At 38.1% G+C, this 18,429-nt stretch overlaps 1 protein-coding gene across 1 annotated transcript; it reads right to left on the bottom strand.

Annotated features, from left to right (window-relative positions):
- Nucleotides 1-3,691: 3,691 nt before the first annotated feature.
- Nucleotides 3,692-17,104, bottom strand: LOC121956954 (adhesion G protein-coupled receptor L2-like). The gene is made up of 27 exons (XM_088069393.1): nucleotides 17,030-17,104; nucleotides 16,521-16,631; nucleotides 14,910-15,023; nucleotides 14,368-14,406; nucleotides 13,770-14,283; nucleotides 13,306-13,344; nucleotides 12,842-13,210; nucleotides 12,262-12,393; nucleotides 11,937-12,083; nucleotides 11,704-11,829; nucleotides 10,953-11,096; nucleotides 10,514-10,660; nucleotides 10,250-10,396; nucleotides 10,133-10,170; nucleotides 9,496-9,576; nucleotides 9,330-9,359; nucleotides 9,077-9,239; nucleotides 8,873-8,986; nucleotides 8,602-8,777; nucleotides 8,302-8,511; nucleotides 7,839-8,042; nucleotides 7,407-7,648; nucleotides 7,249-7,315; nucleotides 6,694-6,785; nucleotides 6,441-6,600; nucleotides 6,126-6,182; nucleotides 3,692-5,410 (listed from the first exon to the last, which is right to left on the bottom strand). Exons 5-27 carry the CDS (start codon nucleotides 13,798-13,800, stop codon nucleotides 5,336-5,338), a joined length of 2,991 nt encoding a protein of 996 aa, XP_087925519.1. The 5' UTR covers nucleotides 13,801-14,283; nucleotides 14,368-14,406; nucleotides 14,910-15,023; nucleotides 16,521-16,631; nucleotides 17,030-17,104; the 3' UTR covers nucleotides 3,692-5,335.
- Between the last annotated feature and the right edge of the window lie 1,325 nt (nucleotides 17,105-18,429).

Here is an 18,429-nt window from a genome sequence, read left to right on the forward strand (position 1 = left end):
GATTTGGCAACATACAGATTCCCTGTTGTGCGTAGCTAACAGTGACAGGAGGAGCAGACTATTAGGCTACTGCACGCTCGCAAAGACTTCCATAACGCACAAATCAACTAAATGGACAACTAAATTGAAATGTCACCACAAAGTTGTTATGCAAGTTTCACAAACACACTTAAAAGTAAAAATTGATGAACAGGTAGTTCTGCTTCCCATTCACCATGTAAGCCGCCATATTGCTGTGACGTCAAGTCAACTGACTCGGTCTACATAAATCTTTTCCAAGTTTCCAATTTGAAATCCTGACTTGAATGGCCATTACACTGCACTTTTACAAGTTTTTCCAGAGTTCTGTGTATAGTGGAAGGCATCATAACATAGTTAACAATGCTAAAGCAACCTTGTCGGGTCAGGACAGCATTATTAGCGCTAATCGCCTAATGAGAGGTGCTGCTAGCTATTTACCTCCCACCGGGCCTGAGTGGTGTGCAGTAAGGTGAAGTCAAGAGTAGCAAAATTGACCTACAGACTGACATGTCTAACCGGTTAAAAAACATTTTCAACAGTTAACCAATAAATGGTTGCTGTCAAGCTAATTCATTTTTTGTGTCTGCAGCCCGGCGTTTCTTCCATCAGATTAACAGGTAACTGTTGACGTTCCTATCGAGTTTAATGTGAATTAATGTATTCATTTCAAGCAGCGAAGTGAATTTGCATAAGGCAGAACCTCATGATCTGATATTAGTGTTGTCATGCACTTCCACAGTGATATATTACATTGCTCACCAATTGAATCAGAACTCCGCAGTTGTTTTTCTTGTCACATATGATATCGCTGATTTGTACTTTTCTCAGTTGTGCTGCATGCTTGTGGAAAAAACTGTCAGAATGTATGCTAAATAGATTCAGTGTTTGACACACTCTGAGTAAATGGTGAGTGTGTGTTTAGAGCGTGAATGTGTCATCAGTGGCCTCATGCCTGGACAGAGTTGAGGGCATCATCACTTGACTCAACTGGGAAGCAATCAGCACTCGAGCAGACAGAACGTAGAGTTCCAGCTGATCCTTACAGACGCTGCGCATAATTAAACAGGAAACTTGAGTGCACAAAGTCTCCTTTTACAGTCCACATGCAAACATACAATCACGCACACATTCACGACTTATTTAAGAGGAACAGACAAAGGTATGTTGTTTAAATACAGGTCAGGATCTCACACAAACCAATGTGCACACCCAGTCCCACACACTCAGTCCAGTGCAAGTAAATGCATAAACCAGCAGTGGATAATAACAACTATATCAGGCAGACAGTCACTCAGATTCACAGAGGAGCAGTTGGAGGAACATCAGCTGTCAAACGACCCACTCAGTTAAAGGTGCGATCTATTATATAGCCCTTTGGTAACATCTTGTGGCAGTCATAGAAAACTACACTAACATCAGCAAGTGTTTCTCATCCTGTTGGATTTGACTCACAAATTTTAAACTTAGCCATGTTAAATAACTGATGCAGAGATTAGAGAAGAGGCGGCTGAAACACTGTGAATGACAATGTTAATAACAATGTAATACCCAGCCTGAGCAATGTTCCGTAAACTATATCTATCCAACATTACAGGCTTTTATACTGTAGTATTAAGGCCCCTAACAGGGGCAGAGCAGGAGGGTGGCTTCTAGGGCTCCAGCACTGAGTGTTTTTCCAAAACCCTGGAAGCCATGCTAATTTCTAAGGGCCCTTACAGTGCTGCAGTTTTTGCCCCTTAAAATACATTGTTTCAATGTAGAGGTGTGAAGTGACACCAATGCCAAGTGCAAGGGTTCCCAAGCTCCTGTATTTCAGGATGCAAAAGATGCACCCTAAAATAAACAAGGTTCAACCTTTAGGAACAACCAATAACAGATATGTTTTACTTTTTTCCATTAATATCCGTCGATGAAAAAAACGACGTTGGTCATTTTAGTGCAAGGGTGACCCAAGCTTTACATTTGTCCAGTGAAAAAGATTTTGGGCCTAATAACACTAAAAGAAAAACACTGGCTGGAAGAAACTTAGCTCTGAATTCTGGATTTCTGATGAGTAGGCTTATTATACAGTGCTGTTTATAGTCACTTACAGCACCTAGCCTCTGACCTTGTGTTTGCCAGGTGGTAAAAGATGCAGCATGTGTCCAAGCCCTTAATGTACATATTCCTATCGATCAAAGATCACATTTATTTGGCATTATTTCAGAACCTTGATTTGCAACTAGAGAAGCCCATACTATTATGGTGTAGATTCAAATGTAGTAGATCTGTCAGCCAAACCTTCATTCTGTGAACTGACATACAGGTTTCAAGATTTGTAATGCTTTTCAAAATGCACCCCATGTTGTGCAACTTAAAAAAGAAATCGAAACATCAAACTATTTTTGCATCTCTTTTGGTGGCAGGAGTGAAAATTAGTCACCGTCAACATTTGTTGTGTTATGTATTATTGAGATAGTTGGAGAACAATTGAATACAAAATAGGACACAGGATGATTTTTTATTTGGCAGCTATCATGTTTTCCCAAATGATTTACATATATTTAGGCATTCAGTTACCTCAAATGGCTTGAAATGCAGAGCGTATAGCTGCTCTAGATGGCGAAAAAAAAATCTCCTCAGGGAAGCATAACCCCAGACCCCCCAGGGGTTCAAATACATGCTGGTTTCAGTCCAGCAGTGTGGACTGGAAGCTGGAGTTTATCTCCTGGGCATTGCCAAGGTGACCTTGATCAAGGCATCTCTCTTAAACAAATGCATGTGCATATGTGTGTGTATAATGAAAAAAGTGAAAAAATGCAATTTAGTTTGAGAAGCTGTCTTCAGTAATGGCATCAAATACCATATGCCCAATTTTACCAACAACTGCTTATTTACTTGTGTAATAGAGAATGCCAGATGCATCAAATTAGTAGTTTTCTCGGTAGTTCACTGTGGAGCATTTATAATATTTAGAATAAGGTAAGTCTGTTTTATCTCTCTAGAAGGAGCCACTAGAGTAAAAGAGGAGTGATTGGCAATGGTCAGAGAACCCCAACTAATAAATTATGGTTATTTTGAGCAAAGGTAATTTCAGCAGCCTCTGTAATCTGCAACCCCCAGTCACTCTGCTATGGTTCTATCAGTCACTTGGTCAGTCCTCATTACCCTCTTAAATGGAAAAGACTGAGAAGTGTCATACAGGCTTTATAGCCACAAGCTATTTCCTACAATCACTCATTTACTATGACAGCAGCCCTGTCCTGGGAACAATGGCAGAAACATTAATAACAGATACAAAGGATGCATGCAGTACTATTCTATTAAACCATAAAGGTATGGTCCAAAAGGAAATACAGATTCCCTTTTTAGCAAATGTTATTCAAACTTGGTGATGCCTTGAAAAATGACCAATCTGTTATCACATTGCTTCCTCAACATCATCTGTGTCAAAACGTACATACGTGATTAAATGCTACACCCCTGAGGCAGACATATATATAGTCCTACTGCAGACATTCAAGCTAAAGTCAGTGCTGCCTGTACACAGTGCAGTGTATACATGTATATAATCATGTAATATTACAACTCCAAGATGAAATGATAATGCAAACTGATTCTCTTTTGCCACTCTATATCTTCTACTGACAGATAATAATTCCACCATCCATTCAATTTAAGATGTTAAATGTGCTGGTCTAAAACTCTAGTGCAAACTGTATAATGAGCAGAGATATCCAACATCATTTATTTTCATAATTTTTAAGAACAGGCAAAGAGCAACACATGCAGATATTCATATGTCAACAAGAGCAATTCCACAAATAAAGCTTGTCAAATGGCTAATACTGCCACAGTATTATGTGCATTATTCCTGTAAAAATGATCTGTTTGTAAGTTTATTTTGTCCTGCAATGCATACATGTATGCCTGATAGAGACATGATTGATAAACTAAGTAACAAATGTTCTTCTGCAACCACTATGCATTCAGACCCATGCTGCGTTCACATGGGATGGAATTAGGCAGATGGTAGCTGACGCATTCTGTACCAGCACGGGGTAAAACAAACAGTCCGACAGAATACCAGAAAAGTAACACAAAATATGCATGACAATGTGTGCCAATGGTGAGGCAGTATTGTTTAAAAACAATGGAACAAAATATGTCAATAAAAATCATTTTGATTTGGTCCCAATAGCCAGCGTTCTTGCCATATTTGTGATGGAGCAATAAAAAGTTTAAATATTTCAAGTCTGAATGGCAATGCCTTCACCATTATCAGTAGTCTCTGTTAGCCTCACCTAATTTTACCATCCTTCTCTCAACGGCTAAAATTATATCTGGTTTGCTGTCTACCAGTGGTGTATTGGTGGTTGATGAGGTTGATGCGTTACTAGGTTGCGTAGGGGGAAGTGGGCGTGCTGTCCTATATATTCCAATGGATTTTTGGCTTATAGGTGGGTATGCTTTAAACAGCAAGAAAAACAAGAAAAACCCTCCAGTGGCCCACTGCCATCTACCATCTGCCCAATTTCATGTGAACGGAGCATCAATGTGTGAGGTAATTACAATGTAAATTCACACAATGTAAATGAATGAGAATATGCTTGGCTTTGCCAGTCCCTTGAATTTGTCTTGTAAAGTTTGACACACCTCGAAGTGTCCCAGCTCTCATTCAAATACAATACAAATGGAAAGAGAAAGCAACAACTGAGACATGAATGTTTTTACTTTGTAGAAAGTTTGTTTTTTTTAGGCTATGTCTGACCGAGGGTGTGGGCAGTAACATGGTGGAACCTCCCACACTCAAGCAAATGAATTAGGTGGAGAGTTGGTGACACTTTAAACAAGTCTCCCTGGTGTTGTATAACACCGAGGACTTCTAATAATGGGGCCCTCTTTTATTATATATAGAGGGGTAAAAGAACTACTTTTACGCTGTATTGTCTGTTGTTTAAGACTTAATGTGTGCCAAATTTCTCTGTTACAATAATTTACTGTAAAATTACTGGGATAAATGTAGAAATTAGAAAAACAAGCAGCTTTAGGTAAATGAGCTACAACTCAAATGTATTAAGTATATTAATATTACACAACATAAATACAAATTTTCGCACCTTAATGAGCCTGACTAGAGCAGTTGTAGAAACATTTAACTTTCTGTCCTTGGACAATGAAAACAGTCAGCTAAAACCATAAAATATGATGATGTAGACATTCATGTTGAAATATGTCATTCATTAAATTACAGTTTATAAAAACATAAATCATAACTTCATGTAGATGATTTTGTCTCTGGTCTGTCTGTTCTCCCTTTTTACCTTATCAGGATTTATCCTTTTTTCCCCTCATCTGTCTGTCTCTCAGGCTTGTCCAAATCCTCAGAGACCGAAGGTGCATCTGCATTCTGTTGAAATAAATTATTATAATCAGCATTAGTTTTGTTGACATTGATATACAGTCAAAATATTAAATACTTAAAAATTGCGCCTGTCATTTTCCAAGGGGATTGGTTGTATTTTTCACACACAAAACACCAAATAATGTAGGATCACTTGGGGCTATGCCTTGTCTTTCTAAGTTTTCAGTAATAATTTCTTTTTTTTCAAACTCATCAAACACCAACGCTTGGTCAGTGGCCCTGCATGTCAAATTGTGATGCTCTAGGTTCCCCTCCAGCATCAGTTTGCGACACGCTGGGATGGTGTGTCATTTAAAGCTTGTTACCTGTAGAGCCTTTTCAGAATACATTTTCTGTTAATGCAGGAAAAGGGTACACTCGTTAAATGCATACAGTCTGTTTTCAAAATAAACTTCCAACATTGGTTTACTTCATTTTTATGTTTAGGCAACACAAGCACAGGCGTTAGGTTTAGGTAAAAAACATTATTATTTGGTTTGTTACTGATGTAACATATTGTCACATGACAATAATCATAAATGTCACGCAACATATGTCACTAGCATAACATGCTTGATGTGGTAGCCATACTAGCATACTGCACCATTTTGTTATTAAATCAGACTGCCCACCGCGTCTCATAATGATGCTTAAGGTGCCTTGGTGTGTCACATCTGACATGTTGAAAGTGAGACTGGACTGTGTGTTTCCAGGGACTTACCACAGATCTGTCCTTTCCACAAGAGCATGTCAGCCACCTTATGTACTCCTCTCGCACCTGGGGCATAGAAATCAACAATAAAATGCAAAATATATGATAATATACAAAGACTACAAACCAAACCATTACACAAAAGCAATACATCATCCACATAACACAACATAAAATATCCATAGTATCAAAGATTAGAGGTTTAACATTGGTATATGTTTAACAAATGCGACATCATGTTTTATTCATATTCTCTTTATAGTTTTCGTATTATGTTACATGTTGTGGGATGGCAATATTAGAACTGATTTAGCTCAAGATTACCTCCTTATTGAGCAGGCAGTGCACGATGAAGAGGAATGTGCCCTGTTGTGAGTTGAGGAAAATGAATAGAACCTGAAAGAAAAGGTTTGTCTGGTACAGTCCCAGAATCCAGGTACAGCCCAGTATGACAAACTGGGCCACAATCTTGAACACAATTAACCTGTAAACAATGAGAATTCATTTTAACTTCCAGAATTTTCAGAAATAGTCAGATTTTGGATATCTACATAAAAAAAATCTTGAACATCTGTACCTGGTGTCTTTGGATTGAGAGACATCACTTTTCATGTTGGCCAGGGTGGGTCTGAGACTCCAGAGAGTAGCACAGAACAATAGCCAATTCAGCTGAAGGAGAAAGAGACAAAGGCTGTGCTGCAAAAAATGATTTTAAGACATACCTCCACTTCTACAAGTAAAGAAAGATGCATTTGTAATTAAATGAATAAATGGAGGTCTGATAAAGATATTGCAAAAAGTAAGAAAGCCAAGCCCTCTCTGATGAATGCTTTTAAATGATAAAAGTACACAAGATTCAGGCAGATACATCTCTTTTGATTAGTTAAGGAAAATCAAATCCCAATTCCCCATGGAAATCAGTTAGACTGAGTCAAAGTCAAATTGTAGATGTAAACCCGGTGTAAAGAGTTAACAATTCTGTCTGATATCAGGCCACAGTCAAAGTGCATGTTGTTTTTCAGTTAGCTACAACTGTTTCAGACAAGTTAAAGTAAGAGAACACATCAAACTGAGTGGATTGAAATTTTGTTGAAATAGATAGGATGCAATAGCTAATGTGCAATATACTTACTGCAAGGATAACAATCACAGGGCCTGTTAAAGCCCAGTTGAAATTGCGCTTCCTCGAGAGCCAGCACCTGCAATAGAATCAAACAATGCTTTCAACCTAGATGCACATCAGACATACAGGAGATTATCAATGAGTTAATTACTGTTTGTCTTACTCACACCTCTGCCTCAGTAGCACCATATCCATCAGAATATACCAGGGCAGAAATACCCACAATCACAAATGGAGCACCGTAACCAATCAGGTAGAGAAGAGGCCTGGGGAGGCCATCTCTCTGGATGACCTGAACCTTAGAGAGCCTCCGGACCAACAGGTGGAGCTGTAGCGCCTCCAGCAACATCCACACAAAACCTGCTATAACTAAAAAGTGAAGAAGCCCCGCCATGACAGTACAGGCCAGCTGAGGAGACAAAAGTAGTATTTTAAAAACATTAAAATGCCTCCTTTTTCCATTCAAACCCCAAGTTCCATGCACAAGTGAATACAACCACAGGTGAGAATTGTTTGCTCACCTTTAGTCACATTTATGACTTGTGTGAGGGCCTGCTGAGTATTTTTGATTGCAAGTCTGCATCTTAGTCTTACTGTACCTCTTGTTCAACATATTTGTCATTCCACAGCAGCAGCAGATGGGAGAAGAAGAGGCTGAGGCAGAGGTGAAGACGGGCTGTGTTGTTGATCTTGGGGTTCCAGCTACACAGGAGGAAGGTGAAGATGGCCAAGGCAAAGAAGAATAGTCCGACAATCACACACATTCGGTTTAGCCACTCTAGGAAAGGATCCTCTGGTGGAGGCTGAGAAGGCAGAAGACATGCACACTAACTTTGTCTTCACCATGGTATTCATTATACGATTTGAAGGCTGACAGATGTCAAAGTACAATATTGAAGGCCTTCCCATACCATAGCCCCATGTGTCAAATCATGTGAGATTTGAGTATATGCAAATCTGAAAAACGAAATTCTTCAAAACCAGTCAGGAATGTTAAAGTCCTCTACTGTGTTTCTACCTTTAGAAAAACACATTTACCATGTACTTAGAAATCTGATATACCTCCCCAATCTGCATGATGAGGGCAAAGGTAGAAAGGTGGGAGCAGCTGCACACTGTGTAGTTTTCATCGGAGTATGCAACCCAACAGCCCTCTACCGACCAATGCATTGCCTCCTCCTCTTTTTCTCTATCATCCTCTTGTTCCTCTTCTTCATTCTTACTTTTGTCTTCCCAGTACACACAAGTCACTATTCCAGATTCGGGTACTTTCTGAGAAACCAAGACAAACAAAGTTCGCATTAGAAGTTTTTTATTTTTTTGTCTGGAGAAAAAGGTGCAGGATTTTGGATGATGCTGCACCTTCTTATGGTTGATGGTAAAGTTGACGGGCTCAGTGAGGTTGGTGGCATTTATGGATGGTAAGATCGCAGTAAAAACATCTGAGTACATCTCTGTCTTGTTCTCTGTTTTAAAGTATGCAGGACTGAGAAGACTATCCATTCCATTCAGTACCATAAAGGCAGCTGCTGCGGAAACTGGGAGTGTCCACATGATACAAGAAATTTAAAAAATTAAAATAAACATCTGTAGATGTTATCATCATCATGGATTTTCTAATCTACTGTCTCACCATTGTTGTCTTTGGCAAGAGCCTGCAAGTTAATCTCCATGGTCTGTCCTTTGGCAGAAAGGGGGGCACTGTCATCATCATGACTCCATGGACCAATGACTTGTAGGCTTAAATCTGGCACATGGATAAAAATAACAGCAGGTATTTTTGAGATGCAATAAGAATTCAAATGTGACCATCTAAACTGAGGGGAACTTCTCTTACCCACAGCTGGAGTCTGCATTGATTTTCTGGTTTCATTCTCAGTTCGTGGCACCATTGCAGCAACTAAACGGTCCGAGATGTCCAGGATTACACCGCCGGTCTCCCCATCTCCTTCACTACTCACCCTGCTTGACCTGGCACGTGGTCCAACACCTGATACTTCCTGCAAGAATTTAATTCTATAAATGAATAAAATGCAAACAAAAATACAAACATAAAATACATTAAAACTCTAATTTTAGATGTGAATTACCATGCATGCGGACAGGCCATTCGCCACTGTCTGAAAAGATAGCAAGAACAGAGGGAAAGGCATTAGGATGGACCTGCAGTCTCCTCAGCACATCACCTCTTTAGATTTGCATGTGGTTACTATGTTTTCCGTCTTCGAAAGTAAAACTAGAATGTTTTCTACATACCTTATCTGGTATAGAGACACCTGTGTTATTGTCAAGTTGGCTATGCATATTGCCAAGGAAAGCTCTTTCTTTTGTCTGGCCCTGGAATAAAAGCATATGTTTAGTATTTGTTTACTATACTTAGTGGTAAAATGTCAAGTACTGCAGTTAGGTACTCATATGTATTTGTGTGATAAAAACAGAATAAATTAATACATAAAAACATAAAGAGGTCTTGTCAAAATACTGTTAAAAGAGCCATTCTGCATAATGAGTGCTTTTACCTTTGATACTTCAGATCTTAATGTACTTCTATACTTTACCATACATAACATTCTGAATCCAGTATTTATGGATTATGGTATTTATCCAGTGTGTAGGATGTAGGGGGATATACTGGTAGAAATGTAATGCAATACATAATACAAACAAGTATCTTTTTTTTTATGTATCATCATTTGTGTCTTTGTCATTTGTCATTGTGTCTTTTATAATGGAACAGGCTTGGTAACTGCAAAATTCAACATAATTACAAACCTGGGTCAGCACTGGCATCTAGGTTTCCTTCTATCATTATACATTTGTTTGCACATTATTATGTACATTCTTTGTTTATAAATTCTCAACCTTTAAATGGAAAAATGCCATCTGGGCTTACCTCCGGAGGTTCAATTGCATCGAGAATATCTGGAAGACCTGAAAATATTGTACATGAACACCTTTGCATTTTCATGAATCTGAATTATCTTTTAACTTTTAACTTTGCTTTGCTCACTTTGACAAAATGAGACTCCCATTTCCCACAAGAGTCCAGTTGAAGGGTAGAATCCATCAGGACAAGAACAATAGAAGGTCCCTGGTTCATTAGTGCACTCAGTTTGCTTACCACATATACCAGGTGTCTCACTGCACTCATCGATATCTGTTGAGGAGAGACAACACACACGGGGCTGTCTGTTTTTCCAGGTCATTTGATCCATATATGTCCAAACAGCAGAAGCGCTGTGTACATTCAAAGATACTGAGCAAGAGCACACACCTGTGCATGGGTTAGCATTGCTGGCCATCACGTCTGGCTTGTTCAGCCTATAACCCAGGAGGCAAGTGCAGATATAAGAACCGATTGAATTTGTGCAGTTGGAATTTGGCCCACAAACGATAGGATCTTTGGCACATTCATCAATATCTGTAAAAATACATATATTAAAAAATACACTATACAGGCAAGAAGCTAAACACAAACGATAATCACGCAAGAATATCTGATACCAATTTCATATTATGCCCATACTTCCACTCTGGTTATCAAGCTCTTGATATAACCTGTTGAAATTATTGATCTCTTACCTATTATGTCTTACCTTTACTGCATATTCCAACATAAACTGTTGTAAATGTAAATGTCCTCAAAATAACTAACAGTCATCATACAGACACGTTTAAACTATCAGGTTTGCTATTGTGTTTTCTATACATACCAATACAGATGTTGATATTACTGGGTTCTTCAGCTGGTTCAGTTGCTTTGAACCCCAGTTGGCATTCACAGGTATGAGCTCCAGGCGTGTTGGTGCAAACAGAATCAGGACCACAGACAGTTGAGTTGAAACACTCATCGATATCTGAGGAATGGACAGTTACTGTAAGTGACAGTGTTCTCACAAAACTGAGAATTGGCTCTTGAGTGTATCATTGTAGATTAAGACTGGGCTAAGGGGGTATAGTGCAAATTACTTTTGCCTGTGCAATATATACTGTCAAATTCTCACTGTTGAATACATAAATGAATACTCAAAATCCAACCTCTTTCCATAGCTTGCCCCCTCATTGGCTTTTCTGACCACATTACAGGCTAAATATGAATCTCTTATTTTAATGATTACAATATTCAAACACTGTTTTAAAACTGCTAAAATCAAGTCAGTATTTTATTCAAATCCAATACTCCATATGCAGTTTTGGACATTGGCATACTGTCAATGCCTGTAGTTGTCTCAAGATTTGAGCATGTAGTTCACTATACATTGCAAGGCTTTTGCTAGAATTGTAATATGAGTGGCTTTGACAATTAGGTGTAGTTTATTTTCCCATGGTGTTTTTTGACTACCAAATGGCTCATTGAGGATTATTGCTATTTATTACTATTATTAAAATGAACTACATTTTCAAATCTTGAGCTCACTGCATGTTATATAAGTATAGTATAGCATAGTATAGTATAGTACAGACCTTGGCAAACAGGAGATGCTTTAGGTTCAAGTTCGTAGCCATCATGGCATTCACACACATAACTTCCTGGGTTGTTGTGACAAGTTCCATCATCCCCACAGACATTGTCAACACACTCATCAATATCTGTGGAGGAGCAATTGACAACAGACTCCTTTCAACCTGTGAGCACATTTCACAACCTGCATGAATGTAACCGCAAGAGGGAGAGACAGACTTTTTTAAAAGGGTACCTATGCATTTGTTGGAGCTTCCAGGTGCTAATGCTGGATCTGTTGCATTGAATCCACTGAGACAGGTACAAAAGTGTGATCCAGCGGTGTTGTTACAAATGCTGTCAGGACCACAAATTCCTGCTGTCCTCTGGCACTCATCAATGTCTGAGAAGATGGATTAGAGACAGGATTTTAAAGACTGAACACTTTAAACTAATTGTATATTTTAAGAGCACACGAGGCCTCTTGATGTACTTGCTGCATATGTAGTTATATAGCATTAAAGGTTTGTAGAGATTAACATTATTACTAGATACACTGTACAAGCCAAAAATGGACTTACCAACGCAACCATATGAATCTGGAGTTGGTAGGTGTGGTGGGGGGATTTCATACCCAGAAACACAGGTGCAGCCTCCCTCACTTGAGCACTCAGCAAGTGGTCCACAGGAGTTTGGGTTACATTCATAATGATCTAAACAGATATGATTATATATCATAAGTAATTTTTTTAAAAAAGGGTTGTACAATTCTCCCCTTGGTGTTTAACAACTGTTCAGCAACCAAAGAGACTTTGGTAAGGGCCAGATACTGGAAGTGTAATTTGCCAGTTCTTTTAGTACAGTTAAAGGAAATGACTGCAGCAAATGCACCCAGGTTGTGCAATTCTGATATGAGACTGACACAATCCAGGCTGTTTTCATACACTGCTCATATGTAAACCTCTGACAAGTTATGCATCGCAATTCATATGTAACTCATCTAAAAATTGAAATTTCAGATCTGTGTCACTTCAAACCCTTACTTTCTATTCAGTCAAACTCAAAGTATTCAACCTGTTATTTAGGGGAAATGTACATGTATTCTATTGTTCATTTATATGTGGAATCAATTACAAAACATATAGGACTGCAGCAACTTACAGGTCAAGTAACCCGAAGAACTATATGGGTGTCCTGATGGTTTATAAACGTAGAATCCTCCAGGACACAGAGCCACACTCATTGAAGTACTTGCACCAGTACAGTGAGAAACATAAGCATATATAGTCCCTGTTGTAGGAGTCACAGACTCAGTAGTTGGATGTGTAAATGGTACATAAATCATATACTGTGTGCCACCAAGATTGTTTGCTATGCACTTTGTAACAATTCTGTCTCCACCAATGCCTGTGAAGCGCCACCATTTGTTAACGAGTTTCGCATCATCTTTAGGAAAGCCAGTGAAAGAAGTCGATTTAAAGTCTTTGTTGCGCCATGGTTCAGTTATGTTGGTGTATCCATCACAAGAACCTGCAAGGAACAAGGAAATATTGGCCGATTTGATTGTGATTGTTGTTATTGCCATTTTTGGTGTCTGTAAGTGTGTGAGTCAGCATCATCCATACCAGAAGGAAAATCACATATGACACGGATGACAAGTAAACCTGACAAAGAGAAAAGCAATAGAGATTTAAGAAGTTGCCAGTGCCTTGAGGATTAAGGATTTTGTATTATTTATGTACATTAAAAAAAAAACGAGAAGTTCATTTCAAAATAGCAACAACAAATTATATTCTTTCAAAAATATTTAACCCAGTTAGAAATAGCACATCTAATAATTCCTGTACAAAGTTAAATTAAAATGCATGAATCATAATAACAACCATTATTTGTGTGGACTTATTGGTCTTTCCTTTATGTCTCGAAAATGCATTTTAAAAGAAATCATGTTCTGCCCAAACCATTACTAAACATTCATCAGCATTTAAATTGATTATAAATGAACTCATAGAGACTAGTCAAATATGCCATCTCTATTAATAAGTGTGGAAATCCTCATACATATTTAATAAAACAGCAATTCACTTACCCAGAAAAAGTGCCGAGGCACAGTGGTTCATCGTGACATGCCAAAGATGTCCTGACTGACTCGAATCTATATGGTTAAATTTGCACAACACTCAGGTGTTTTCAAAAGGTTTGAGGCAAATGCAAACAAATATGCAAATTTCCTGATGTGCTTTTGAAGGCCTCTTCAATTACAGAGTAAAAGAAAAGTTAAGTGTGTACCACATCCTTGAAACTGTTGTACATTTAATCTGTGTGTCTGTTAAACATATGACAGTAGAGATTAGTTATTTTGTATTGAAGAGCTTGAGCATTGACCTCTGACCTCCAGCAGTGACAAAATATAAACAGTATAATGTGTCCCACCACGTTGGTTTGATACACAATCTGTAATAATTCTGTCTCCACCAATTCCAGTGAAGCGTCACTATTTGTTAAGAAGCTTGGCATCATCTTTAGGAAAACCAGGGAGGGAAGTGATTTAAAGTCTTGGTTGCGCCATGGTTCAGTTATGTTGGTGTATCCATCACAAGAACCTGCAAGAAGGCAATAATGACAACTTTATGGTTGTTTTATTTATAGATGAAAGCTTTTTGTTTTGTCTCAAACATCATTCATACCCGAAGTAAAATCCAAAGTTACAGGGATGATGAGTAGACCTAAAACGAGAAAAAGTTAGAATCAATGCCCTGAAAACAATTGCATTTCTAATATAGGCATTTATTTTTCTACAAGGTTACAGTCCTCATCCTCTTAAATCATTAACTAGGTATCTACTTAATTCTAAAAGGTTTTGACAAGGATATCAAATTATTTTAAAAGATACATCAAAAGTCATGAAAACTTTATTTGTAGGGTACCAGTTTCAACAGTGTAACTTTCAAATTAATATTAAAGCTTGATCAGATAGAAGATAGAAGATAATATTTACCCACTCTAATGACTAGTATCTTTAGATATAAAACAAAACTTAGATCAAAGGTACCTCTGAATAATGTTTTTTCTACTGCAAAATTTTACATTTTTTACAGTTTTTGCACTAGATTAATAATAGATTACTAAAATTGATACATTAATTTCCTGGGACTGGTCCTATAAATTACATTCTGTTGATACGTTTGAAATTACTCACATATTTGTATGAAAACACAAAATCACTCACCCAGGAGAAGAGAAGAGGCCCAGCAGTTCATCCTGAAAGATCAAATGTCAATTCTGCTGATGACATCTGACTATCAAACGTCAAAATTTGCACAGCACACAAAAATTGTTTTTCCTTCGAGTGCACATGCAAAGAAAACAAATGCAAATCTAAATGAGGGGAGGAGAAAGATGCTGTCACTGAACACCTCTATTTCAAATGTGTACCAGCACTGCAACTGTGGTAGGTTTTATGAACCGATATTTAAATGCTGTGTTGTTTCATTGTGTTGATGGTGTCACATCCATATTGCACGCAGATACTGGTAGGTGTGTCTGTTCAAGCTCAGCTTTGTCAAAGTTGTACTGTGTTGTTTGTTCTTACTTAAGAGTTTGAGCATTGGCCTTCTGGCCTTAATTCATGGCCAGTCATGGGATGCATTCACTAAGACAGCTTTTTGAAGCAGTTCGCAATGTTTTTCTTTTTCATTTGGCAGACACACAGTATATCCTCTCCACAATGTTAAAGTTTACAACAGCCTTTTACATCTTCTAGCTCCCATATTGTGGACAACAGGAATGAAAACCCTTATAGTAACCCGTATCCACAGTGACAATCCAATGGATTGGTGATTAATGTCAATATGCATCAGTGCAGCAACTTTTGGTACTATTACACACATATCAGCACTTTGACTTTGATACATACATATTTCTTAAGTGACAGAAAGAAACTTTTTAAGAAACTTTTTCACAGGGATGGTGGATGGCGAGATACCTGTCAAGCTGCAGACCACTGTTCAAGACTAACAAACAAAACCAGTTATGTTTGAGCAAGTCATTGCAGTATTTCCATTAGTTTTTCAGGCCCCAAATGTGGGTGTTCTTCAGCAACCCATCTGTGATTTTCCAGCACTGATAGTGGCATGAAAACCGGTTGTATTTAACAACACATCATTGCTTTTCCTACCAGATTATACCCCCAAAACTGGAACTGAAATGTAAAGTTTCAGTATATCCACTGTATCCTGGTTTGCAGAAATGTACTTTTTTTTCTGGTGATTGGGTTGTTCATGTAGAGATTTTGTTGCACCTGAGGCTTTAAAACAAACCAATCACTTGGTTTTCACCAAAACAAAAAACAGACAACAGCTGCCAATCAGACACTTTAAATCCCCCCTTTGAGCAAGTCAGGAACACTGACTTACTGACACATACACACAGTTAACACCATCAGCGGCTGAGCACATACACAAAATTAACACCAACAACATATTAAGACATAAAATTACCTGCCTCTCCACAGGTTTTACAGCAGGTCAGAGCAACATTCAATTGAAGGCAACAGCAGATTAAAGAGGAACAATGTCCATTTAAAAAAAAAAAAAAAAGATATTTAAGAGGCTATATTACATGATGGAAAATATACTACAACCTGCTCACCCACGTGTTGGCAGGGCGTGCAGGGAAACCACCAGGCGGCAGCATCAACATGGTAAACAGAAGCTGCCAATGGCTATTTGAATTGGGCACAGAATTCAAACATTTGCAATACAGATAAGCATACCATCACTTTCACAATCCATTTTATGTTAACACTTAACACTTATAAGCCAAGGAAACTTTGTCTTACCTTTCTCACATCTTTCATCTGCAGTAGTTATAATTTAGTCCTGTCCTTTGCAACGGAGAAATCCACTGGAACAGAGAAATCCATGACAGGATTTCAGTACATGTTGTTTCCCTTTAACATAATGCACCACAAACAAACACAAACATGAGATAGGTGTAAGCCACCTGAGTGGCAAAGCATTGGCAGTGTTGCTGCTAACTGGTTAGCTCTGTTAACACTGTCACAGCAAGAGCTAGCATAGCACTAGCTTCTCCACTTCATTTGATTTGATGTTAGCAGTGAAGCTAGCAGGATTTTGCAGGCACTGGCATCTGTAGCCTAATGTTACAGCTGATTTAAGTCACTCATAGCTTACTTAGCATTGTTGTAGAACATTAGTTTCTATTTTTAGTGCACAACTTTATGTTTGTTTCATCCCCCTGCCTCTCCTGTCTCCTTCCAAGCTGTCACTATGCTAACTTATTACTCAAGAATAAAAACTTTTTTTAATGTCTATTACTTTGAGTTACCAGTGCAGAAAGTGCTGCTGCTGTTGTCAGGCTGGGGGCAAAGCCTGCACTGAACATGGATGTATTATAAGGAAGTCATGGCTCTCAAATACAGGAAGTTGCCTATCAGAATGTACCAAGTGCCCACAGTATTATGGGGGGTATTCGAATTCCAGTTTAGAGATTTATTTATTCAGTTTATGTTTAGTTAGCATGTTTTGGTGTTTTATTTGTGAATATACAGTTTTCATAGATGTTGTGCCTACACAATTTCAGGAACAAACCTCCATCTTTAATCAGTCTTCTTAAAAAAATTAGTCTGCTCACAAAGATCAATGTAGTTTCAGTTTGTATCTGAAATTGTGTCCACACATCTATGAGTTTAAGAATATGATATGCCCTGTCCTGTATGGAAAAAGAATAGGGGTTGTCAAAAGTAAACAACTGAGAAAACTTAGAGGCAAGAGAGGTTTATCATGGACTCAAAGCAACAAAAAAAAACTAAATGACCAAAGCATATATATATATATATATATATATATATACTGTGTATATGCCATGATGTCATGCAAGAATCTTAACAGCTAGGGGTCTGATTCAGACCCAGAGTTTAAACTTGTAATTATGCTCTGTCTTGAAACTTTGTGCTACTAACCACATCATGGTATGGTTCAATGAACACAAAGCTGGTGAGAGGCAGAATTAAAACAACAGCTTTCCTCCAAAGTTATTGGCAGTGTAAAATATTAAATAAAATGAACATTCAGTTGGAGCTATTTAGTGAAATACTACAAAAGCAGCTGTTAGCCCTGTCACAGATATGCATCTGTGCACTGCAACAGTGAGTGGCTGACACAGATTTTTTTTTCTTGCTGTTGTATTAGAGTCTCAGAAGCTCACTGCCTGCATACATAATCGTTTCTCGATGTCAACACATGTGGCCTATATTTTCTGCAAATCACTGATAAATGAATTTGCACTTCACATACCTAGCATGTCAATGTTTATGAAAGGACGTCGCTCTGATTACATGTATATGGGCTGATATTGTTGTCAGAAGGTGGAGCAGATGGTGAATGTTGTGACATCTGATTAAGATGCATGCCAACCTGCAGACCCAGGTTTGAGACTAACTGCTTGTTTTTTAGGGAGACATTGCTGCATTTTCAGCAACAATCGAGGCACAAAATTGAGTGTTCTTTTTGCAGTATACATTGCAATATTTCCAGCTGTGACTGTGAGACCAAGATGGAGTGTTTTAGCTAATTTTTCCACATTTTAAGCCGCTATTATGACATTAAAACTAGCTGTTTTAAAAACATTATCTTTTCCTAACCATGACCAAGTGGTTTTTGCACCTAAACATAATCACATTAAGCACACATATTGTCTGGCACCTGAGTGTTAAGCTGTAAAACAAA

This window comes from Plectropomus leopardus, chromosome 18 (genome assembly GCF_026936395.1).
Source record: "Plectropomus leopardus strain MGB_pleo_1.0 chromosome 18, ASM2693639v1, whole genome shotgun sequence".
Taxonomy (NCBI): Eukaryota; Metazoa; Chordata; class Actinopteri; order Perciformes; family Serranidae; genus Plectropomus; species Plectropomus leopardus.

Bases quoted from the DNA above. Each gene is read 5' to 3' on its own strand.
- LOC121956954 (XM_088069393.1), bottom strand. From the start codon at position 13,800: ATGAACCACTGTGCCTCGGCACTTTTTCTGG. The intron at 13,211-13,305 runs GTATGGATGATG...TGTTCCTTGCAG, and splicing joins CATATGTGATTTTCCTTCTG to GTTCTTGTGATGGATACACC. The intron at 7,649-7,838 runs GTACAGTAAGAC...TTGTCTCCTCAG, and splicing joins ACAAATATGTTGAACAAGAG to CTGGCCTGTACTGTCATGGC.